The sequence below is a fragment of the Callorhinus ursinus genome, unplaced genomic scaffold (genome assembly GCF_003265705.2).
Source record: "Callorhinus ursinus isolate GAN/ISIS: 27379988/994484 unplaced genomic scaffold, GSC_fseal_2.0 scaffold4, whole genome shotgun sequence".
Lineage (NCBI taxonomy): Eukaryota > Metazoa > Chordata > Mammalia > Carnivora > Otariidae > Callorhinus > Callorhinus ursinus.
This window is the reverse complement of record NW_027397066.1, coordinates 31,333,850-31,359,580: the sequence shown is the minus strand read 5'-3', so window position 1 is coordinate 31,359,580 and position 25,731 is coordinate 31,333,850. Positions and strand designations below refer to the sequence as shown.

The following is a 25,731-nucleotide window of genomic DNA, read 5'->3' as shown; positions in this document are numbered from 1 at the left end:
AGGCTTTTTATTAAAAATTTATTTTTAGTTCTTATTTCAGGACAGATTTCCTTTTTCTCTGAAAATTCTATTGTGTTAGACACATCAGCTATGGGTCAAAGAGAGAGGGAAAAAAAACAAAAGAATCAGCCATATTTGCCCAGTCACCGAGTCAAAGTTTAATTATAGTTCACTTGGGTTTTCAGAGTTACAAGAACAGCTAAGTAATGGAACTGTTTACTAAAAAACCCTCCTTTGCACATAAGTTATGCAGAAACGAGCCAAAACCCAAATGTCGCCCACACAGATGAGTGAACATGAAACAATGCCTTCCTGCTTATAATAGTAACAGTGATCAAAAAACCACCCATGTGAAAAACAGCCCCGAAGTGCACAAGTGAGTTGTTCATGTTTGTACTTTCTCTGAGTGAGCTGGGTGGGAGCTGCGCTGAAGAGGGGGTCAGGCGCGGCCGCAGCCTCTCTCCGCAGCTGTTTCTGTGGGATCGCCCCACGGGCTGTGGCTCTGAGCTCAGGACTGAAGTCCCAGAGAGGCTCTGCGTGTGGGTCTGAGCCTTCGGTCATGCTGGCTCTGTAGAAACAAGGCCAGCATCACAGAACACCCATTTGGAGGATGAAGTTAGACCTTTCAAGAGTGCAAAGGAACTCTTCATGGTCTTTTCTTAAGAAAGAAATTCCAACGTAGCGAAAATCAATGAAAACCTCATTTTCCCCGACGGCGCTGTATGAGCATTCAAACATGGATGAATCCTATCTTCCCTGAAATCGATATTCAAAACCATGTTTACTTTCTCACCATTCCCAACAATCTTCTCTGCCTGGAGATTAATTTTTCAGCTTCCTGCTTTTCAATTTAATTCAATGGACAAGACCAATTAGGCACAAAAGTCATTCTATGCTGAAAAACTACTACACATTGTATTGTGGTGTGCGTGCGTGTGAAAGTTTGCCATATTGATAGGCAATTCTCTGTTGTCCCTCAAAGTGACTGTGAGGTCAGCAGGGATTATCAACTCTATAGTGCAGTCAAGAAAATGGACTCAGCCCTCAAATCAGGGCTCCCCTGGCAATGCCCTGAATGACCTTGAGCAAATTACTTGACTTTTCCTGGCCTTGGTTCCTGGCCCTTGACACAGGGTGAGAGCACCCACCTCCAGCATCGCTGTGGGAATTAGGTGAAGCAACTCGTGGGAGTTCCCAGCACACACCTGGCAAGGTGAGTAGGTGCTCACTTAGCTAAGGAAGCTGCTTCCACACACTTGTCATGAAACCCTCACATTCAACCTTGTGCTTTAGCAAAATTACAAAGGATGCCACATCACGGAACCTCTGAATAGCTCAAACACAGTAAAAACCGCAAACATTAAAACCGAGACTGCCGTGGCACTGGTGTATAATTATAAATATGATGCAGAATAAATGTACAGTTACTTCTTTTCTTCCATGGAGACTTATTTTTAAATGAGCTACTAATCTGGAAAACCTGGGAAGAAAACCTGTGGCCTTTAATACAGACTGATGACCTGCTAAGGTTAATGGCTCTCAGCTGTGCCCAAAGTTGTACACTCTTTCAGGACTCCATTAATTCCCAGGAACCATCCTGGGCATAATCATCACTGCTTAATTGCATCATTATCTCCTGGCTGCTGAAATACTTAGAGCCCTTGATTTTGCAGTTATGCCCTAGAATTGATCCCAAAGCATGGAAGTATGTGGCTGGCGGAGAAAGGAGAGCCCAGGTCCTCAAACAAGGCTTTTTCGAGTTGCTGTATATATTGTACATGACCATAATTACAAATGGCTTCATTATCCTACCTACTCGACGTGGCATAACCCTGTTAATCCATTCATCAAGTGCTGGATATCTAGTTACTTGTAAAGTTTCTGTAGTTATAAATGACAACTCTAAACATCCTCGTACATATGGCTTCTCCCATATTTTGGATTATTTCCTACGGATACATTCCAAGAAATGGGATTACTGAGTCAAAGGGTATGAATATTTTACTGCTGCTTGTGATACACATCGCCAAACTGCCTCCTAAATGGGAATAATCGATGCACAATGCCATTAACAACAACACACCAATGTGCCAGATACAGTCTACCCTTGGCACTGGGTACTGGCCTTAATATGTTTCATTTTGTTAATCTAGTAGGTAGAGCATTGTATGTTATTTAAATTATGCATGAAGCTAAATATTTTCCCAGATATTTGTTTACTAGATGGATCTCCTCTTCAGTGAATTGTCTGTTTATGTTCTTGGCTCGTTTGCTATTGGAGACACAGTGAGTTCGCCTTTGCAATCTGTGGACACTCTGTGTAATGAAGCCATTAACCCTGACGTCTGCAGACTTGGCCACGTACTTTCCACCTTCCCAGCCTCCAGGCCTTGCGCCGCACCGCCCCCCCCCCCCCCCCCCCCCCCCCCCCCCGTCCATCTCAGTGAGTTGAGCAGGGTGCCTGGGGATCAGCCACGAGGGGCTACAGTGCCTGTAGTGAATTTAAAAATTAGAAACCCAACTAAAAACTGGTCTGTTTTTATGATCACCACATGCAAGCAATTCTAAACAATCCCAGTGGTAAGATATTCCTCTTCACTGTACCCCACCCTTTTGGAACGGCCCTGATTGGCCTCTGGAAAAAGCCCTTGTTTTCAGCCCAGCAAGCTGCCCAAAACTGCCTGAGCCGCGAGGGCTCCTCCCCGCGCAGAAGAGGCCGTCTGAACACTGGGGATTTGAGGAGCGGCTCCTGAACAAAGGAACCTTGTTAAGATTCTGGTTTCTATCCTACAAGCTCAACTAGAACAGGGAATTGTCTAGTGTGTTCAATGAAGCTGCCCATAGCAGAGCTTTTCAAATGTTCCTGTGTGTGTGTGTGTGTGTGTGTGTGTGTGTGTGTGTGTGTGTGTGAGAGAGAGAGAAAGAGAGAGAGAGAATATCCCCTGGGGCTCTTGTTAAAATGCAGATTATGACTCAGCAGGCCTGGGGCAAGGCCCCAGATTATGCATTTCTGACAAGCTCCTACAGGGTACAAGGACAGGTGTGGGTCTGGAGCCACACTCTGAATGCCGCCCCAAGGATGTTGAAAACCTGAAAACCGGCTCTTTGCTCTGTCTCCCAAAGTCCCCTCCAACTGTTGCTCTTCCTTACACTGAAACGAGCCGGCAGACGCAGACAGCGCTCGCCGTGACAAGCCCAGCTCCTTCTCTTGGTTTCTGTTTATTCCCAGGGTTTCCCCCTTGTTGGGTCAGAGGATTTTTATGGCTCATATTCAACTGACAGTTAAACTGAGCACCTGCCACAGAGACTTCAGAGACCCCTCCCCTTCTGCCCTGGGCTCTGTCAGTTCTGGACCTGTCCATACTGAACCAAAACGGTGGAGCCCTATCCTCAGCTCCCTCTCTCCCATCCTGGATGCAGGCTATGTCCCCACTGCTCAAGCTCAGGCCATCCACAGAAAAGGCAGTGAATGAAGTGGAGCCATAACGATCACAGAGGCCCACCGGGACTTTCACATACAAGACAGTATGCTCTGTCGGCTGCAATGAATGTTCTGTCACTTGCACCCTGTGGACCTCCAAGACTTGAGCCTGGGGGCCCTCTCAGGCTGCCAAGGAGTCGCACTGTACCTCAGGCCTCATCTCCGAGTGGGACTTGAAACTAGAGCACCCTCTAGGTGGGGGGGGGGGCAGTGAGCCTGACAGGTGTCAAGTTCCAGACGGAAAGCATGGGCGGGCCGGAGGGTAGAGAGCTGGGCTTCCCATTGAGACTCTTGGTAGGATGAAAACCTGGGCCCCAAAATGTAGACTTTTGTGTTCCCCACACTGCTGCTCCCAATCCACAATGACCCTTCCCTTCAAAGTTCAATGCAAAGGCATCTAGAATTTCTCTCAATTCTCACTCCCATGCCTGTGATCAGGAATCAGCAGAGAGCCCCCTGTGGACTGAATCTGACCCACTGTATGTTTTTGTAAATAAAGTTTTATTGCAGCACAGTCACCTCATTCATGTACGTATGTATTGCTGGTTGCCCTTTGTGCTGCAAAGGCAGAGTAGAGTGACTACAACAGAGACCTTCTGGCTCACAAAGCCTGAAAGACTTACTATCTGGCCCACTGCAGAAAACGTCTGCTGACCCCTGTTCTTAGCTCATTCCTTAGGCCCAGCTGAATTCAACTCTCCCAATTCCCAATCAACAGTGCACACTCCACCAGCCTGGCTCCCATATGCCCTTGCATGAGCACCACTGTGGCTCTTACACACTTGGAATTACTGGATTCCATGCTCATTCTCTGCACAGGATGGGCTCCGGTGTCAGAGACACATTACATTCTTGGCTCTGCCATCGCACACAGAGTGTTGGGCATGTTACTCTATCCATGCCCAGTTTCCCCACCTATAAAAATGGGGATTATAATACACATCCCAGGATTATTAAGGAGTCAGTGGAATAAAGGATCCCAAGCTCAAGACAGTTGCCTGAAACCAGGTGCACACACATGCGCGTGCACACAGAAAACTCTCTCCATGCTGTGTCCGTTTCTATTCCTCCAACATTTAAGGAGAACCCGATACTGTGAATAAGTATTCTTTACAGAAAAGGGAGGAGAAAATGGGATTCTTTTCTGGGGCTCAATATCCAGGAGGTAAATTGAATGTCAGGTGAGCCTGCCTGCCTTAGAGCCAGGAGCCAGGTAGAGGCACTCCCTGGGCACAGACTTGGGGTAACCAAGGCTCTCTGCGTTTGCCCTGGGGGCCATAAAATATAAGTATACGCAGTGAAAGCTCTAAAAGGGAATCAGTGCTCATAAATGTCAAAAATTCAAGAACCAAAAGGGCAGAGAATTCAGTATTAACATACAGGTAAAATATAGAAAAATCTTTGTAATTAAACGATGCCCGGAGGCGCATGGTGGCGCTGAGAAGCTGCTAAGTCATTCTGAGGCAAGAGAAGCCCCACCACAACCCTCGGCAGCAGGGTGACCGAGGGCCAGCGAGTTTGCCTCTTTGCGCCCTATGCTCCTCATGGGTTAAAACCACCTATCCTCTCAGGAATGCGGTCATGATGAAATGAGATCCTGTGCATATCTAGATTCACACAGAACCTGGCAGAAAGTAGGGCCAGAACAAGCCAAAGCTATTCACATTGAGAGAAACGTGCCAGGGAAGCAAAATACAGAAAGATGCATCAATTCACTAAAAACGAAAGTGCAGAGTGGAAAAGCAGCACCCTTTCGAAGTAGGGGCGTAGGAAATGTGCGGAGATCCAGAGTCACCCAGGCTCACACTGGCTCCCCTCCCCAGGCCACACCTGCTTCTTTCTCTGTGCTCCACACTGAAGGAGGGGCAGCAAATAAAACCAAAAACACCGCATCTGGGTGCAGTCCGCCAGAATTACTGGATTCCTCTTGGACTGTCAGAAGTCCTCAGAATAAGGGTTTCTTTAAAAATTAGCTCTGTTTCACTACTTGTTTTTACCTAACTACTCTGTTTGCATTTCACTGGGAGCAGGTGAGGTAAATTCTAGGCTTAGGAAGGGCTTGATTGCTGGCCCCGATGCAGAAATCCCTTCCAGAGCATTCTCAGCCATCCAGTCCCTGGACACTTGCAGTGGTGATCCACCCTCTGCTAAATAAATAGCTCAGTCCTTCAGAGTCAGCAAACATTACTAGAAGACTCTTCTTTATACAGAGTCAAAAATCTACTCTCATCCCTAAACCAGACCATTGAACAACTGATCTAGTTGTAATTCTGGCTCAATTCACCCTTGCCCCTAACATTTGAGAGAAACGGTTCTGTTGGCTACAGAAACCAGAGGTGCTCAAGCCACAGATATGGAACTGAATTCTATTAAAAAAAAAAAAAAAAAGAAAGAGAAAACACATCATGAAACAAATCTCTAGAATATATACTATCATGATTTTGCTATCAAAGGGTTATTTTTAGAAAATTCCAAATAATACCACGCAGCAGAAAAAAAACCAAAGCACTCCTACTGTAAGAGCCTACACTGAATAGCACATGTGTTTCAGAAGAACAAACAACTAGGGGTGAAGCCCCTTAACTGTAAGTAACTACCGATAAACTGTGCTGGCTGTCAGCACTGACCACTGCCCCCTTGTTCACATGTGGCCCAGCCCCATCACATTCCCAAAACACGCGCGCTCGGACATGCACTTAAGTCACTGAACATGTATTTGGCCATGAGCTTCCTACCTGCCGGGCAACCAAGTGGTAGGAGGCAGGTCCCGATCAAAAGAAAATTAAGCTCTCCAAATCCAGGAGGGCGTAAGCCTTTGGAAGGTCAACTGAAGCATACCTGACTGATGGTCTTTTCCATTTGCACCAAGCCCAGGTTGGGAAGGGTGTTTTTTATAAAGTCAACTATGGTTTCTAGGTTTTCATGTTGCAGAATCAAGGGCTTATGGCTTCCCAACAGACTTAATGCCACTTTAAATATGACCTCTGATCCCTGAAGAAAGATCATATCTGGGAAAACACAGAAATGCAGAAAGTTAAACCAGACCAGTTTCCGATGAAGTAACATTGCATTTTCTTGTCCACACATCAGAGCAGGATGGTGGGAAACTGTAAGCCCAAACTGCAAACTTTATTTCCTTTTGAAGTGCCTGATATTTCAGATAAGGTTGTCAAGACAATATTGCAAATAGTAAAAGAAATACAGATAAACGTACTGTTAAGCTATTGTCTCACAGGTTCAATCTTTGTTATTGTTCTAAAAATATATTAAACTCTTAACATGCTTCAAAAGTTAAAAGAAAACTTTTTATTACACTATTTTTCTAGAAATGCTCTGGGGTTTAAAAAGAGTTTCTAAAACACATTTTTATGAGTAAAACTGAAAGATGTTTAGATACACAGCATCAGAAATTAAGATAAAAAACTGCACCTCTTTCCCGTTTTGAAAGAAGGAACTAAAAGATCTCTAAAATCTATAAAATGTCTGCAGAGTTGCAAAAGTACATTATTAAATACTTGCCAGTATGCTGGATTTTACCATAACAATGCAGTAAAAACCATCTTCCTTCAGAGAAATTCAAAGAACTCCGTCAGAGTTATTTTCTAGTACTTGCCATAGTTTTTTCTTCCAACAGTTGGCCAATGTTAGCAACCCCTACACTGACTGGACGTGCTGAGAGGGAGGGCAAGTGGTCCAGGCAACGGGGTGAGCAGCCAGCCTCGCCCTGGCTTCCCCTCTTCCTCACAGAGCTGAAGCCACCTGACAGAGTCAAATCGCCCTGGGGCCAAAGCACACCCCTAGCAACTAAGTGATGACTAAATTCAGGCAAGTAACTTAACAACTGGAATTAAAAATACACGAAAAAAGTATCATTTTAAAGATGAGGACATAAATCTAATTAGAGGCAACTGTCAATATGGGGGGTGGGGAGCTGCAGGGATAATGAGAGACACAAAGTAGTGGTCCAGTTCATCAAATTCTGGAAGACAAAAGCAGGTGAGAGGAAGAATCCCCCCAGCATTGGGCTTTTTTAGGTGGTTTAGCGTGACAAGGCAGAGAAGCCATCAAGAAACGGGAAAGGCTCGGGCGCCTGGGTGGCTCAGTTGTTAAGCGTCTGCCTTCGGCTCAGGTCATGATTCCCAGGGTCCAGGGATCGAGCCCCGCATCGGGCTCCCTGCTCCGCGGGAAGCCTGATTCTCCCTCTCCCACTCCCCCTGCTTGTGTTCCCTCTCTCGCTGTGTCTCTTTCTGTCAAATAAACAAACAAAATCTAAAAAAAAAAAGGAAGGAAGAAAAGAAGAAAGGCTGGAAGCTGCTAACATGGGGAAGGGGAAGGTGTCCGTGTCGGAGTGGTTTGTGGGCTGCGCACAGGGCAGGCCTCGGCGCTGGGTGGCCGGGTCATCCCTTGGGGATGCTCTGTGACCTTCCCCAAGGCCTTGGCCACACCGGCAGACCCGGTGCCAGGGTGCGTTGTCAACCTGTGTCTCTCACAGAGCTCAGGGCCACACTGTTTCCACAAATGTCACAAGTGCTCACGGTCTGGACGGCCCCACAAAGCTGGAAAGGCCCCAGGAAGCTGAAAGAGGAGGGCGGCCTCCTTCTTAAGTGTGGCTGCAGAGGCTGGGAAGATAAATTAGAGAACTGGTCGTATCTTTGAAATCTGAGCTTCTTAGGGGAAGTACTATGTGTATCAAGATAGCCCTATATAAGAATATTCTTGTGAAATGTCTGCTTTATGAAATACACAGCCTAACCCACGTAATTCATCACTACAGAAAATACAAAAGATCTCAAACAGCACTATAACGAAGATGTGTTTTTAAAAAGAAATATTTCCCAAAACAAACTTGAAGCTTCTGGGTTTAGACAGCAAGACTTCCTTTCAGTAGATCAACTTTTATAGCTGAACAAATATTGATGGCATCGATCAGAATACATACCAAGCCTTCTGTGCAAGGGTCCTGGGAGAGGACTGCACGACCGGCCCAACTGCCAGAGCTCAGTGTCTTTAGTCTCTGAGAGACATGTACTAGTAACTAGATAGAGTGCCACATCTAAGCCAAGTAAGAGAAGTAATTATCGGGGAAGTTTTAGGAGCACAATCAAATATGCAATCCATATCAGCAATCCCTTAAGGCAAACAATAGGTCTTCCAAGTTTTATTGGTGGTTTTGTTGTTGTTGCTGTTGTTTTAGAGAGGAGGGTAGGAGGGGCAGAGGGAGGGAGAATCTTACTTGAGCAGGCTCCACACCCAGCATGAAGCCAGACATGGGCTCTATCTCACAACTCTGAGATCACGACCCGAGGTGACATCAAGAGTCGAACGCTTAACTGACTGAGCCACCCAGACGCCCCAGGATCTTGGTTTTTATAACAAATCTACTTAGCGGAGTGCTCCCTACCATTCTAAACTCTGACTTTTCTGGGCCGTATGAAGAAAACAACAACAACAAAAAGGTGGGAGAGGTGGTGGGGTCTTTTTTTTTTTTTTTAAAGATTTTATTTATTTGAGAGAGAGAGAGAGCGCACACATGAGAGAGGGGAGGGTCAGAGGGAGAAGCAGACTCCCCGCCAAGCAGGGACCCTGATGCGGGACTCGATCCCGGGACTCCAGGATCATGACCTGAGCCGAAGGCAGTCGCTAAACCAACTGAGCCACCCAGGTGCCCTGGTGGGGTCTTTTTTGTTTTTGTTTTTACACTCTTTGAATATATAGCCCTGGATATATTTGTCTCATTGGTTCTGTCTGTATTTAATATAATACAAATGTTCTTTCCTAATGCTATTCCCAGCATCTAAGAGCACTCTTCTATCTGCTGAGAAGTTTCTCTCATTTAAGTCAGCAAGCATTCACTGAGCATCTAATATATGCCAGGCTTTGTACTAGGTACCAGAGATCAAGCCGTGAACGGAAGTACAAACAGCAAAGTGCAGAGACACCAAAAGCTGTTGGTTTGGTAGAGTTATGCCCAGGTGTTAGGAGAACAAAAGGGATGAAAAAATTCTAAGGAAAGGTGGCTGCCAAATCCAATCTTGAAGAACCAAAAGAAACCTGCGAGGTCAGGAGTGAGGAGGGAAGGAGGGGGGCAGCGGGTGGGGGGGGGTCACCAAGGGCATTCCGTCCAGACATCAGCATTCTAACTTTACCCAGAGCACAGCAGGGGTCAGCCAGGGCTTCCTGTTCCTTTTTTTCCGGAGTCGGTCAGTGCGCTGGTAAGGAGATGATATTAACGAGACCCAGTCGGAGCCTGCTCCTTGCCAAGGCTATTTAGCTTTAGACAGAGAAAAGCCACTACAGATGAGACCACCCTGATTCCCACCCGCAGACTCAGGGGGGCCTGCTGCCAGCCACAAGATGCTCGCCTAGCACTGCCGGAGGCCCACTCCAGGTGCCCACCCTCCTGAAGGCAAGCCGGCCGGCCACACGAGTCCGGGTGGGGGAGCTGGGCCCCAGAAGCCAGTCAGCCTGGGGAGGCCTCAAATAAGGAGCTCATTTTGGTGCACGATGAAGGAATGTGCCAGAAGGGTTAAAGGAAGGACCTCCCCCACCCCTCTGCCCACCAAAATTTTGCTTGGTGGCAGGGACTCCTGAATTTATCTGACTAGCCTTGGGGGCAATATCTATAACCCTTAAACAATGACTACCTTTTTCTCTGGAAATTTTAAAACTTAAATAATTAAGGAATTGCAGAGAAAAATGTTACCTATAAACTCACTGCTCTAATCCAATTATTTTCATTTTTGTCCATCTTCCAATCCTTATACATTTACATTCTGGAAATAAAAAAAAGCCTCCTTGGAAAAGTGAGTTCATTGCCTGCATCTGAAAAACACTGTACAAGAAAGCCAACTGCTGGAGCCACCCCGGCGGCCCCTAGAAGCCCTGCTCCCCACACTGCAGCCAACTTCCCTTCCCTCCTGCTTCAAGCCACCCAGAAACAGGCAAAGGGTTTTATCAGGCAGGAAGTAAAGGGAACCTGAAATTCAGCTGACTTGGCCACTTTTGCAAATTATTTGCTGAGAACAATGCAAATAACCACTTTCCTTTGAAGACACTTCAGCAGCCCTGTTGTTCTGTTATTAACCTATCAGAACTCTGCTGGAAATGCCCATGACCTAAAGGTGCAGTTTTCCTGGGGCGGCGGCAGTGGGGCGGGGGCGTGGGGTGGGAATGGGACTGTAGGTGGGGGGCAGGGGACCATCTATGCAAAGCACAAGGCCAGTAAAGCGAACTTAGCCTGCATCCTCTTTTCCAGCCACCTTTGTTGCTTTCAAGGGCAAGCCCTCTCCTCTCTCCTGGGAGGCTGGGGTGCTCTGGGTGTGAGAGCTCCCCCTTCCTACCAGGAGCAGGTGGGAGGAACATGAAGGATGCTCGCAGATCTGCAGCAGGACCACAGCACAAACAGGGCTGCACAAACTCACTTCCCTGCCACTGGATCATGTTCCCCGAGGGAGCCTTTTTTTCCTGGCCATTTAAACCATCTTGTTTTCTTAAGTCTATTTTAGTCCTAAAGCCTCTCTGAATCCTTCCCTCTATTACAGGTGGCTTCTGTGTTTTCTGCCAAACCCTTCCTTTCTCCACTCCACCTCCTCCCTCATCTATTTGGCAGCACATCCTCTAGCAAACATCAGGAGCCTCCAGACCACAGCCACCTCCTCCATCAGGAACAAGCCAGGGCCTATTCTTCAGATTTTTTTACCCCCCAAAGGTAGGTGTGATCTGAAGGTCAACGGAGCAAGCATCTCTCCCAGGACCCCTCTCCACCCGAACTAAAGACATGCAGGAGGAGGCTATTTTACATTCTGTGACACCCAATCAGGAGGGCTGACATTCCGGAAGTGTGATCACCACGGGAAGGTTAAGGTGCAAGCATCACTGGCTGGTGTTCCTCCAAGGAGCATATACCTAATGTGAAGTAACCTGTTAATTAATATATGAATTATGCTGTCTGCAAGCTGAGAATCCTGCACTTCCATACGAAATGGTGAACAGCTGACAAAGGTCCGTTTGTTTTTAGGGTTTATTCAGGCCTAAAGGCTTACAAGGAAATGGGCTTCAGGCCCAAACAGACTACAGTGTATGAATGGCAGGTCTGGGGATTTAAAACTAAGCTATCCACCATCATGGAGCTTAATAAATACGGTTCAAGTCACCAATGCTAAATGCAGAAGTGGTTTTTAAAAAACCTTTCTATGGAACCTACTAATAAAATGGTTTGGTTTTAAGTCCTGGCAGATGCAATAGACTGTGCAAAAAACAAAAACCAACAGTTTTTGCAAAATGACATCACACACAGTGCTGCCTTGAGTTCCCACTTCCTGCCTACAATCTGAGGAGTCTCAGCCAGCTGGATAAGGACCCACTTAGTACAGCAGGGGTCTGTGCACAGGACCCAGGAGTTACACACACTGGCATCTTTATGCACAATGTAGGAGAGCCTCCAAGACTCACCACTGATTACATAATAGAAATAGCCTGCTCTTGCCGGCTTTAGCTTTTAATTTATGAAGTCGGCAGAATGCGCTTTAGAGTTGCGAATATTCTCTAACAGGAGGGCTGTCATCTCCAAAGCAGAGTTCTTACTTATGCAACTCTCCCAGAGTTCTATGGCCCTGGTATCCCCAGAGCTACCTGCAAGGCAGCACCCAAAGGCCCAGGCGGCCATCCCTCAGTGCTGACCCTCTCATCGGAGTCCCCTTTGCAGAATTTTTCTCACAAATGCTATAATTCGATGCTTGAGCTGTTTTCAAAGCATGAACACCAACCCCTCCCCTTCCCACCCACCTCTTTCAATCCTCACTCCTGTTACCCTGTTTTGGAAAAAACAGTAAAAAATCAGGAGAAAAAGTGGACTAATGATTTTCAATTTCCAGAGTAAGAAAAGTTAAAAAAAAAAAAAAAAAAAACAGACATTTTTGGCAAGAAAGACTTCCAGCCTACAGCTAGAGAGCTTATGATTTTGGTGACTCTTGTAAGTAAACTAAGCAGATAATTTTCAGGCTTTTAATTATCTTTTTTTTATATATTTGTTTAAAGATTTTATTTACTTATTTGAGAGAGAGCAAGAGCACAAGCAGGGGGAGGGGCAGAGGAAGTGGGAGAAGCAGGCTCCCCGCTGAGGAGGCAGCTCCATCCCAGAACCCTGGAATCATGACCCCAGCCGAAGGCAGATGCTTAACCAACTGAGCCACCCAGGTGCCCCAATTATCTTCTTTTTAAACTATGGTATAAAACTTTCATGAAATCTCACTAATGATTTATTTAACCAGGAAAGATTTTTTTAAGTATCTTTTTTCCAATTATTTTTTTTTTAAGGGACAGAAAGTAAGAATCAGTTTGGGGAGGGAGTTAGGCAAAAAGGGGTGGGGGTAGTGAATATTTTAAGAACACGGATTCTTCTAGTAAAGCCCAATGGGACATTCTTTAGAAGTTCTTGCGGATAGGAATAAGAATAAAAAATTTGTACTCTGGGGGAAAGAGGTGCGAAGAGCAACTCAGTGCCCACCTATGTTAAAAAGCAAATTTCAGGATTTCTAAAATTTGGATCTACAAAGCTGTCTTTCCCAAGCATGCCAAAGGAGTGCTCTCTCAATGGTTCTGGACACCCCCTCCCCCTTTGAGATGTTCTCTAATTCTGGAAGCAAATCTAAAAAAGTATGAGAAGATTGCAGATTTTTAAACTATCAGGTGAGTGAACATCAGTGACACTTTAAAAATACTCGATGGGTGATGATTATCAATTTTTTAATAACTTCCATAGTAAAAAAAAAAAAAAATTTAAAAAGAACCTGAATTGTCAACATGATTCTTTCACTCTGACGTAGGGAAACCCACTATGGGAGAACTGCCCGTGCTCCCAGCGTCACTCGGCTCCTGGAGCTCAAGTGCACCTGCTTTCCCTGCCATCTCAAGGCTGCTGAGACTCTGCACGTGAACACCCGCTTGACTTTGACAGAGACGATCTTCTCCAAAAGTAAATCAAGAAAGTAGGAGATGGGGGCGCCTGGGTGGCTCAGTCGTTAAGCGTCTCCCTTCAGCTCAGGTCATGATCCCAGGGTCCTGGGATCGGGCCCCGCGTTGGGCTCCCTGCTCAGCGGGAGGCCTGCTTCTCCCTCTCCCACTCCCCCTGCTTGTGTTCCCTCTCTCACTGTCTCTCTCTCTCTGTCAAATAAATAAATAAAATCTTAAAAAAAAAAAAAAAAAAAGTAGGAGATGGCGTGAAATGTGAGCCCCCACATGGAAGGGGCTGAGGTGTCTGGGAAGACGCGCAGGCCTGTGAGGGTGGACCAGTGAGTGAGTCATCAGCATGGAGGGGGTCCTTGCAGACTGAGCTGGCAGAGGAAATGAAGAGCCAAGGGCAGGAGAAGTCAAGTGGGAAGAGATGTGAAGGGAATTGAGAAAAAACAGGAGCCCAGAAGTCACCAGTTGAAGTCTGAAGGAGCCATCATGTCAGAGAGGTGGAGGAAGACAACTCATGCGACACAAAAGCCTGGAATACATGCCTGGGGCCCCCGGGGTCAACTCTTTAAAGATGTCTGCCCTGCGGAGAGCCTGGTGGTGAGGGGCTGGGTCTAAACCCCATCAGATGACAGTGTCCAGGGAAGCCAATGAGTATCAGAGAAAGTGAAGTTCACAAAACCCAATGCCAACTAGACTCCGAATGTCAAACAACACCCTATTCTTGCCGAAGATACAGGTATAAAAGTATGGAGGCTCACCAGGCAATGAGAATACATGTTTCCTACCTGACAGGAGAAGCTGGTCTGGGCAAACGGATGGACACCCACTTACCAAAGACTCTGGCTACAAATCCCAGTGGGAACTGGGAGGCAAACACGGTGAGAAACCAGGGGGCGGCGTAGAGGCTGGGGCCAATTTCGTGCTCCTCGAGGTGGTTGTAGAGGTCTCTGTGGTAATCGTGAAGAAGCCTTGAGAGCTGGTACATCTGGATCTGCGGGGACACACAATCACACACACACACACACACACACACACACACACACACACACACACACAGTGTCAGAACCAGATACCTGCTACTGTGTTCAGTTCCTTATCCCACTCACAGGCTGTGAGAGAAGAATTATTACGCTGTTAGATATTCTGTTTGGAGTGTGATGATCTCATCCGCTCACTTACCCATCGAGCATTTTTGCTGGGGGCCTGGTGCACAAGAGGTACTGGCCAGGGGGAGCCCGGAACAAGAATGTCGGGTCATCTCCTACCACTTTCTCTCTTTCTACTGCTCCCTGAGTTCCTTGGCTACTAGAATCTAAACATCTATCTTGTGGGAACATTTCACACATTCTCTTACAAAATACATATGCCTAGCAAAACTTGCACCCGGGGTAATTCACAATGTAAGAGTGAAGTGGGGGCATAAGATGATTCTGTGGAAGGATTCTATTACACCTGTTCACTTAGTAAATTTGCCTAGAACCCCTGAAATTACTCAACAGGCAGGACAGGTGGGACTTCCTTATTAGGTTTATAATATATGAAATATACAGATCCTGGGCAAGTTAAAATAAGAAGACAACTGTTTATCTCAAGATGCAGAAAATAATTTCCAAAGGGTCCCCTCTTCAGATAATGCTACGGTCCCGGGAGGAAGCCTGAGATGGGTCCCACAGCTTGCCAGGGTCCTAGAGTCAGCCCAGGTTTCGGCAGTCTGATGGCCTGAGCCCAAAGGTATCACCATCTAGAGAGGGTCAGAACCCCACTGAGATGCTACAGGTTGGACATGTATCACCCAAACCGACAAAAAACAAAACAAAACGAAACACACACACACACACACACACACACAAATCCAAAACTTTTTCCAGTGGCCCAGACAACATAGCCCTTAAGTACCAGCTGTGGCTTTTTAGGATCAAAAAGAATCTAGTCACCAAGGCCAAAAGCCCCAAAAGAGTCATGTGTTGCAATACTAAATTAACTTGAAAATTCCACGCTCTTTGATGGCAGGTGCACCTATATTAAAGCTAATGGGGAGAACATAGAAAGAACCTGGGACAGTATCCATGGGAAGTGTTACATGGGTCAAAATTTTTTAATGAAATGGCTTCCTTTTAGGAGATTTATGTTCATGGGGGGGTTCATAGTCACAGGTGGAGGTAAAAGGATTTTTAGCCACCCAATTTGGTGCCCTCAAAGAGTCCTTGGCTCTAATGCATTCTTTCTTTAAAAAAAAAAAAAAATCCTAAGGCTCTGAAGTCAGGGTAGCTTGCTGGTAAATGAACAGGTATCCACGCGATCCGACATTTAGGAATATTCCCAAAGCAGGATCCGGAGCTCTCCCCACCTCTGAAAGCGGCAGGAGCAGTGCTTGGCACTGCCTTTTGGTTTTCCTTTGCTCTGACCTGCCACCTGTTCGTTCAACAAATACGGACTGGGTGCCTACATCATCCCAAGCGCTGTTCTAGGTACTAGGGAGCTCCAACATAGGTTAGATTCCTGCCTTCTCATGAGATATGCTAAGGAAAGTCAGAGAGTAAACAGGTCAATGAATAAAGAAACAAGATAATTTCAGGCAGTTAGTGTTTTATGCCAAAAGAAATGAGACAGGATAACATGATCCACCTGCCTGGGTTTGGGGGGGGCACAGCATCAGGATGGTCAGAAAGAGCCTCTCCCAGGATTTGATATGTGAGCTGAACCCTGGGTGACAAGGGCTAAGGGGGGCCTGAGGGGGATCCCTGGCAGAGGAAGTGACAAACAGAGTGGGAGGTAGGAATTAAGATTGTCTGAAGATGGTTTGAAGAAGGGTAAAGGGAGGGTCCTGGAGTCAGACAGGCCTGGGTTGAAACCCCAACTCGACCACTTGCTAGCCGGGTTCCCTGAGTTAAGGTGAGTCTTCCCATCTATAAATTGAGCTGATTAACAGTGTCTACTGAGGCGGTAAGAGCAATATGAAACGCTCGGCATCATGCCTAGCACACAGTTAAATGCTCAGCAAGGACGGCTACTCCAGTGTTGACGGATGGTGGGAAAAGTTCCTTAGAGAGAGACCTGGAAAGGAACCCTAAACATTTTTGGCATTTGTTTCTAGCACATACATAAGGAACGTTCTCTACCTGTAAAATAATCATGTCCGGCCGATACTGTTTCCGCAGTCCCATTTCAAACATCAGAAACTTGAGCATGTTAAATGCCTCCTCCTCACCCATGTGAAGCAGCAAGATGCCCGCTACAAAGCTGAGGCCTTGGCAGTACCCCACCTCCTGGTCTAGAAGCGAGTAGGCCTTCAGAATGTTGTAGAGTGACAGCTGCCCCGCCCCAAGCTGGGCTGAGAAGTACGGATGTGTCGGGAAGGTTCGCCCTGCAAAAACAACATGCGGTAGACCTAATTAAAAAAAAAAAGAAAGCCTGTTGAGCCAGAAATCTGATGGGCTTCAGGGGGAGGAACGGATCTTTGGGAGCTGGATCATAAATCAGCGCTGTACACAAGGGCAGGTGGTTGTTCTGAGAATAATGCGAGCAATTAAAAATCAGCAGTTATTGATGCTTTTTTGGTGGCGGTTCAGGTGAAAAACATTGGGACTACCCTCGGTCCTGTAGGTATCTGGATTTTGAGCTCCGGCAAAAAGAAAACTGTCAATCCTCTAAACTTGGGTCTAACTCTCCAGAGGGGCAGATAGCTGCGGCTCTTGGCCGCCCTGTCCCACGGCACCTGCAGGCAGCCCAAGGCCCCACGGCGCTGCGGACACTCCCTGATCCACCCTCCCCAGCCCGCACGTATTCGGCCTGCAAATGCTTCACACCACACGTGTATTTCTGTACTTTTAAACCACAGGTTGTGCTTTGAAACTGCCTGAGAAGCAGCAGGTGTTTTCTTTTACACAAAACAGTTACCTTCCAGAAAGAAGTTAAAAAAAAAAAAACCCTCAACATCCTGATTATTTTCACAAAAAGCTGGTGTTCAGTTAAGGTTTAAAGACTTTTGTCCAGGAGGCTTTTGGGGCTGATATCTATCAAATCCCACCTCACCCCCCCTCCTTCTGGAATGTGCCTGATGGGGAAGTGTGTTTCCAGGGAGAAAAGTACTTGATGCGGGGGGGGACGTCTAGAGCCACACCAAGGGCCAAATTGGACCCAGGTGAGAATCAGGGCCTCATCTGGATCAGCAAAGGCAGAAGGTGCATCCAGGCCACAAGGTAATTGTTCACCTTAATTATTCGGCCTCAGCAAGGGGAGGGCGACACGTTCGTGTGTTCTTCCTCAGCCTCACAAGAAAGCATTTCATCAATCCAAATCGGTTTGTCTGATTTTGATTTAGGAGGACAACAACAGTCTAACTACTTTCCTGATTTCTTGTCCTGCAGTCATTTCTTGCCTACTCTACCTCTTCCCCCAACTGTCCCCAAACGCACCGTGAACATGTCACCCCCACTGCTGGAGAGCAGGGACAGCCTCCAGTACTTGAAGAACCAATTCTACACACCCAGCCTGGGAGCTCTGCGCACCTCCTCATCCACTCTCCCAGTGGCATCCTCTACTCCAGGGCGTAGCCTGGGAGTGGGGCGGGGGTGTGTGCAGAGCGGTCAGCGCCCGTGTGAGTAAGAGAGGGGGTACTCACCCCTGTACACCTTCCTAGTCTACAACAGCAAGTGCGACTCAACCATAAGGAGACATTTTCTGGCAGCCACATTCAAAAGCAACAGGTAAAATTAATTTTAAGACTGTTTGTTTAACCCAACATACACAAATGTTATTCCAACACATAATCAATACACAAACTACTGAGACAGTCTGCATTCCTCCTTTTCATGCTAAGCCTTTGAAACCCAGTGTCCTCCTCACACTGATGGCACGTCTCAGTTTGGAGCAGCTGTATTTCCAGTGCTCGGTAAGCACCGTACTGACCCGCACAGGTGAAGCTCTTTCCCCGGATTCTCCAAGCGGCGAGGGCAAAGGTATAGAGCAGGCTCTTCACGCCATCACCCCCGCCTGCTGCCCAGCCGATGGCGCCCTTCCCACCTCCGCCTATTTTGCACATCGCCCCGCCCCAGCCCGGCACACACCCCGCCCTCCGGTGGCCTCTGCCTCTCGGACAGGTCCAGGTGGGAGAACACACAGGCCTCAGGAGGCATGCAGCAATGCCAGGAAGGATCTGGCCCCCTTTCACTGTGTCCCTGTGAGCACTTCTGCTTACCGGACCACCCTCTTGTATCAGATACCACCCCTACAGAAACAAGATCTGGCACTCATTGGTCCTGCCTGTGGAGTAGGCATTTTTAAGTTTATTTTTACTTTTATTATTATAGTTGACATACAATGCCATGTCAGCTTCAGGGGTACAACACATTGATTCGACAGTTCTACACATGACTCAGTGTGCACCATGTGACCTTATTACAATACTGTCAACCACATTCCCTATGCTCTCCTTTTCATCTCTGACTTACTTCATAACTGGACATTATAGCCCTCTCTTCATTCCCTTCACCTATTTTGCCTCCCTCCCTCCCCTAGCAACCACTAGTTTCTCTATGTTTATGAGTCTGTTTATATATAAGTGAAAGCACCTGGTATTTGTCTTTGTCTTCTTTCACTTAAGCATAATACCCTCTAGATCCATCCATGTTGCAAATGGCAAGATTTCATTCTTTTTTTAATGGCCGAATAATATTGCACTGTATATATACCACATCTTCATCCATTCATCTATCGATGGGGGACATTCCTCATTTAATCCCTGCAAGGCTCCTAAGAGGATGAGCCCAGGAGGCTGGGGAGTGACTGGTGCCACTTAGACCACTCAACAATGGTCAGATTTGGGGCAGGGCATTCACAGGCATCACGTCCTGTGTAATCACAATGGATCTGTGCTTAGAAGGGTCTCGTGCTGGGTTTAATGCTCCGCTGTCACAGTCTTGAAATTCTTAATTTTTGAAAAAGGGATTCTGCATTTTCATTTTGCAACACGCCCTGCGAATTATCTAATACCCTGTTTGAGGCAGGCAGCCCCCGGTAGCTTCCTGGGGTTGCTAAAGCCACGGCACCTACAGCTTTGCCACCAAGCAATTATGAGAAAAACAAACCTTAGGCCAAATTCCATCAAACATATGACCTTTATTAGCATGCTGATGTGAAAAAAAGAACCACCTAAGAACTTCTTGTGCTCTGTCCTCAGGCCTCTAACAGGCACCCCTTGGGAAAGGTCAGTGGGAGGAAGGTACTGAGGCGGTCTGACGGCAGAGCCAGGCCACCAACAGTCCCACACCGATGTTCCGTTGAGCACAAGGACACGGCCCCAGTGGGCCACTGGTGGCAAGGCCCCGACACTCTCTGATCAACTACAGATCTTGAATGTTATCCAGTTTCACCAATTAAAAGCTACATGTAGCATCATCTCTTATGCTAAGCACAAACCCTCAGATGTACATTTCAGTGGCATCTGAAGTACATCAGCAACCCTCTGCACTGTGGGCCCCTGACTTAGGGAACTTCGAAAACCAACCAAGAACTCTAGGTGGGGACAGAACTTTTCTTACGAGACCACCCATCACACTGGTAATACTCCATGAAGCATTTTAGGCAGGTCACCACACAAACAAGAACATCACCCTCATTTTATTCATGAGAAAAATGTGGAAGGTGAAAGAAGGCACCAGCCCTTCCATCAAATCACCCGGCTAGGAAGTGGCCAACCCAGGACCTGAACGCTGGCCCCGAGCTCCAGAGACTGAGTTCTCATACTGCAGATGTCAAAGTGAAAAGCATGGGAATTGGGAAAACACAGCAACGACCGCTCACGGTGTCCCTGGCTCATAGCACGAGCTGTCAGGAGAGCCAGGGGCCCGCGTTCCTTTTCTCACGGGGAGTTCACGTCCTCCACCTCCTCAGCCAAGCCCTCCCCTGGGGAGTCCTGGCTGCTCCATCGCGGGTAGTGTTTCCACACACTCCCTGGGACCGGGCACTACCTCCTCACTGGTCCTAGCCGTGTGACCTCGGGCACTTGGCTAATTCCCACACCTCCACTTCTCACCTGCACCTGCTGGGGGCCGCTGTGAGGGTTAAATGCAGGAGAGTGTGCGTGCCTGTGGTGACGCCACACAGAGCTAGCCCTGATTGAGTACTGGCCACTGGGGTGGGGTGCTCCAAATGACCACCAAGCCTGCTTTCTGAGAAACAGGGTTATTCGTGTAGAAGATCTTTTCAAGCAGTGGCACACAGCAACGCACCTGCTCCTTGCCCTAAAGACTCTGCAGGCGAGATGTGGGCTTTTCAAAGTACTCACGTGAGCACGGTAACAGCAACACCTGCCCTGTGCTCAGAGCTCCCTGTGCGACAGGAACTGTGTCATGGAACTGAAAGACCAACCCTTTCTCGGCCCTTAAGAAACTCACAGTCTGGTAGAACAAAAGAGAGAAATCCAGAAAAATGCAAATATTTACTAACTGCAGGACTTGCACAGGGTGCTGGGTGCAAGAGGGACGTGGCCCTGCTTGCACAGGGCTTCACGAGAATGAGGGGGACCACTTCAGATGACTGATGGTTCTAGTGGTTCTCTTCCATCAGGTGGTGGCAGCAAACATAGAGAGGAGAGGTAGAGAACTACAGTTTACGGAGATGAGCCTGAAAACCAAGAGGCCTGGCCCAGACACAGGACAGGAGTCCGGGAAGGCTGTCTGGAGGAAGTGACTCTTCAACTGACCCAAGCAGCGGAAAGAGGCATGAACATGGAGCGGGGGTGGGGGTGGGGTGGGGGGTGGGGGGTGGTGTAGCACACAGGCAGCAGGAAGCCCGCAGGCTGGACGCCAGACTGCTAATGGGCATGGCTCACAGGTCTGGGGCTGGCCATCAGGAGAGAGGATGGGAGAGTTAAAAGCAGGGCCTGTAAGCGAACGGCTTGGGTACCAGGCTTAGCCTGTGGGCCATGTGAAGGCTGTGGAGTCAGCACAGGCCACCGAGGGGTCAGAGACATGTGCTTCCTCACTAAAGAAAACTCCAAGAGCCAGCCTGCAAGACAGCCCAGGGCAGGCGGAGACCAGAGGAGGTCAGCTGGGCCATGAGCCAGGGAGCGGTCACAGGCCCTAAACTTGGAGAGCAATGGTGGGTCAGCAAATAGGGCCGGACTCCAGACTTACTCTCGGGGCAGAGACTTAGACTGAGAGAAGGGCGTGCAGACGGCGGAGTGTCTAGCATGGGAAACCAGATGAGTCATCAAAATGAACTGATCAGGAAGAGCAGACTGGGGTAGAGGGTAGAGCGCTGGCAAATCCCTATCTGGACCTATAAAGCTTGGGGAATTTCATAAATGTGACCAACTCAGTAGAGTTCTGCAATCTCTCAACCAAAGCCCTTGAAGGAAATGCATGTCACGATTCAGAATCTGTGAATTTTAGAAAGGTGACACAGTGCACTGGTGGTCTATTACCTAACCCCTAGCAGGGCTGAGGATCAAACACACTTACATGTCTGCAGAGACACACAGAAAAAGCCACACTGAGGACAACAGCCAAGTCTGCTAAGGCCTCCTGGCAGTTCAAATCAAATTTTGCCTCCAAAGAGTTCAGGACTCACTACGTTCTGCCAAAAATGAGTTACAGGAAAACTTCTGGTTTTCGTCTTTTGGGTTTTAAAATTGCAGACACAGGATTATGGACCTGTATTAATTTCTATTACAACTTACAGATTAGGTGAGAGGATAAATCACAGAATATTTTTAAGGGAAAGTACCTTTTCTGCTTCTGAATGCATAGCTAGAATCAGGCTTAACAAGTGCTATTCAACCTTGCTCCTGGAGGACTGACTTTTATGAAAGCGAAACCAGGGTAATTACCTAGACAGAAGGGACTCCCATGGTAAGTAGGAAGCTCGGGGGCATATGTGAGGAACAACTAGGTTTTATCTGAAGGCCTCGGACCCTTGATACGAAGGAAAGGAAAGACACCATGGGGGGGTGGGATGGGGTGGACTTCTTGGACCAGGAGGGAACTCAGTTCTCTTATTTCACCCATGCCACCTGAGCAGGAAGCATTATGCTCCCCATTTTAATAGTGGAGAAAAATCCCACAAGGCTTTTAGAATTTAGGTGAACATCTTACACACAACGTGGCATACGAGCTCTGACAAATGGAGAGAGAATCTTCCCAAGTGGATGTGTCCACGAGGCAGCGTGACCAAGTCAGGGGAGTGGCCCACGATCCCAACTGCAGCATGGAGGACCACCTAGCCTCTCTGAACCTCAGTCTCCTCTTCCTGACAAAGGGCAGAATGCATCCTTTGTGGCAAAGCCTGGCACAAGTGGGTGCTTCACACCCCACAGAAAACATACACAAACCCAGCTTCCAACTAAGACAGGGGAAAAAACCAACAAAAAAGGGACACATACAAGAGTTCTGTGGCATAAATGCACAACAGTTTCTATTTTAAGGTCGAGGTGCAACTACCGCCTTCCTGACCCTAACATTCCTCCTAAGCCTGAAAATCTCACATTCTAACAGACTTCCAGAGGCAAAGGAAAGTTTTCGCCCAGCAACTGGATTCCTGTGAAATTTGGAATTCATAAACACGGGGAACTGAAAGCAGATATGAATTCCAAATAATAACAATACTAAATATCATCACCAATCTACATTCACCAAAACACCTGTGAACCTCAAACTTCCAGATCTTCAGTTATTACCCAAACCAGTCCAGTCTTTCATGTTGCAGTGTCAGAAGCTGTCACTGATTTTCTTTATGCAAGAAGCCTGTCCACACAAACCTGAATGAGCTGAAACAAATGTCCCGTGTGTTTCATGAGATTCCCAATGCAACTTCCTGTCCCACAGAGTCACAGAGCCTGGGACTCGGCACAGCAAGACAGGCCCCTACACCACTCCCAGGCTGGGGAACAGTCACAAGTCCCTGGTCTCCAGCTCCTGGCTAGAGGAGAAGAATGACTGCCCATCTGCCTTCGTAATGCAGTCCGCATATTACACCGGATTCTATGTGGGGGGACACTGTTTTCCTACATTGCATTTTTCTAGGTCCATGGTTCTGAATGTATGGCTGGTCTTTCAGGAGTCCATGAGGTTCCCTTCTGTTCTCCACCTGTGTATCTATCTATCTATGCAAGGTTAGATTTTTCTTCATATATTTCAAGCAACATAAATGCAACAGATTGAATGTAGAAGCAAAAATGAGAAGCCAGTTAATTCTATTAAGCCAGACATTAAAATGTAAAACAATGCCTCCCACTAAATTTCTTTTATTTTGGAAAATGCATAGTTCATAATGATATGTTTATGTGTTTATTATAGTCCTTTTAAAATACCACCACAGCTCAACCACACTCCTGACTACACGCCCAGTAAACGGAGGAGGCAGGCCTCGTGAGCAGAAAAAGGACCAGGCAAATTAACAATGTTCCTGGACAATCTGCATCTGCATTCATATAATCCAGTATTGGGTACTGCAACCCTCCAACCCCATGTGGAAGGTACTAAGTTAGCACTGTGAAGAAAAAAAGAAAAAACTCCTTTTATAAAGACCACATCTGTGCATGTGAATCCCCAGCACGGGACTGGAGTCTTGGGCAGTGCACACGTGAGAACATGTGTAGCCCCTTGCACCTCACTGCTCACTCAAAGCACATTAGCTACGAGCAAGCAGCTGTTTACTGTTTTTGTTTGAAGCCGGTGAAAAGGTTCTTGAGTGAGAGTCTGACTCAATGACACAGGCTATAGAAGGGAGCACCCCCACCTGCCCACCTGGGAGCAGCGCCCTGGCACTTCGAGACTCCAGCTTAGGAAAAGTCCCTCGCTTCTGCCAACCTAGAAGGAAAGTGAATAAAAATTATGAAACCCTCCCTACAAATGCAGCCAGGTAGAGTATGGGACCTGCTTTCTTTAAACTCCATTTTATCATTCGCAACCAAGTAGAGAAATGCAGGCCCTTTAGATTTCTCTCTAGGGCAGAGTCTCCCTCACCCTCAGAAGGAGACTGCAAAGTGGTGAGAGTCAAACCTGAGCACAAAGAAACTCCTGATTTGTATTAAAAAGACGTGTAATGATTTTGTGTCTTGTGTGTCTAAGTGGAGCCACGTGCTAGAAAGACCTAGAAGGAGACCCATGGTTCAGACATATTTCTAAACGACCTACAACTTAATTTCACGTAGTGCTCAACAGTCTATGTGTTCACCCTTCTAAGGGATGTTTTCCGGGGATGAATCTTTCCTTCTCTGTCATTTTGCGGGTGAGGATGAGCTTCCTTCCAGCAGTTCTCAAACACGAACCACATCCAGAATGACCTGAGCACCTGTGGCTGTGCACACCCCCAGCCCCCACCCAGAAACTCTCCTTCGGCGGCACATTGGCGAGGGTGGCCTTAGGAATGTGTTTTTCACACGGTCTTCAAGGGGTCCTGCAAGTGACCCCTACCTGGCCCTGGGAGAAACGCCACTCCAGCCTACTCTGTCCACACCTTCCTGACTTAATCTCAGGGAGAGCCCGGTCCCCACAGCTTTGTTCACTTGGCTACAGCTGCTCCAGGAGGCCAAAGGTCTCTCGGGCACACACGGGGCCACCCGCAAGGCTGTTCAGTCTGCAGCAGCCCCCACAGTTGCCAAACAAGGTCCTGTCTCTTGCCTCTTTCACCAAGAGCCTGGAGATATCTGCATCTACAGGGGCGGTGGTGACAAAGCAGCCCTCTGCCGTGACCCTTGGCCTCCCCATTGGCAGAAGAGGAGGAAGCCTAACAATCGAAGGATCTCCAAGTCTCCTTCCCTGACAAGACCTGTGATCTGAAGGTCTTCTTAGATTGCTGCATTTCGCTCTCACCAGAATGTGAGAAGGACTAGAGAAAAAATATGCTTTGTATAACTCCTCACAATTTTCATGAAATAACGGGGTTATCAGTGGTTCCGTGTCTGTCTTCCCCACTAGCAGGCGCACTTCTGAGAGGGCAAGGAACGTACCAGGTGCTCTGAACTACCTGTGGAATCACTGAAGGAGATGGAGCGGAGCCGGGGGTGGGGCAGAGAGAGAGAGTTCTTCTATAGGCACCTCATTTTTAGGAAACATTTGGCTGAGTCCAGTGAGCCCTGAAACCGGCTCCTCCCGTGTCTGGGCACATCTCTGCTAAATTCCACAATCAGTGACCCCAAGTTGGTAGCTTACAATTAATTAGTCAAGGGGGGAGTCTGCAAATTCTATTTGAGGACTTCTTCTGAGGGGTGTTGGGAGCTGGCTATTTGCCAGCACACTGTGGACCGGCATGAGGGATACGGGGAGAGTTCAGACCCCCAGGAGAGGAGA

General features: G+C 47.5%; 1 protein-coding gene across 12 annotated transcripts in view; it reads right to left on the bottom strand.

Moving 5' to 3' along the window:
* TBC1D1 (TBC1 domain family member 1) overlaps positions 1 to 25,731 on the bottom strand; it is a 226,012-nt gene that overhangs the window by 5,538 nt on the left and 194,743 nt on the right. For 6 of the 12 annotated variants that reach the window (XM_073891527.1, XM_025887689.2, XM_025887690.2 and 3 more), the window contains 3 exons: positions 16,561 to 16,829; positions 14,273 to 14,432; positions 6,320 to 6,489 (listed from right to left, as the gene is read on the bottom strand). In XM_073891527.1, coding sequence (XP_073747628.1) covers positions 6,320 to 6,489; positions 14,273 to 14,432; positions 16,561 to 16,829 — 599 coding nt within the window. Of the gene's footprint in view, positions 1 to 6,319; positions 6,490 to 7,000; positions 7,207 to 14,272; positions 14,433 to 16,560; positions 16,830 to 18,349; positions 18,369 to 24,186; positions 24,209 to 25,731 lie in introns of those variants that run through there. The other 6 variants (XM_073891528.1, XM_025887691.2, XM_025887693.2 and 3 more) reach the window with 5 other exon arrangements.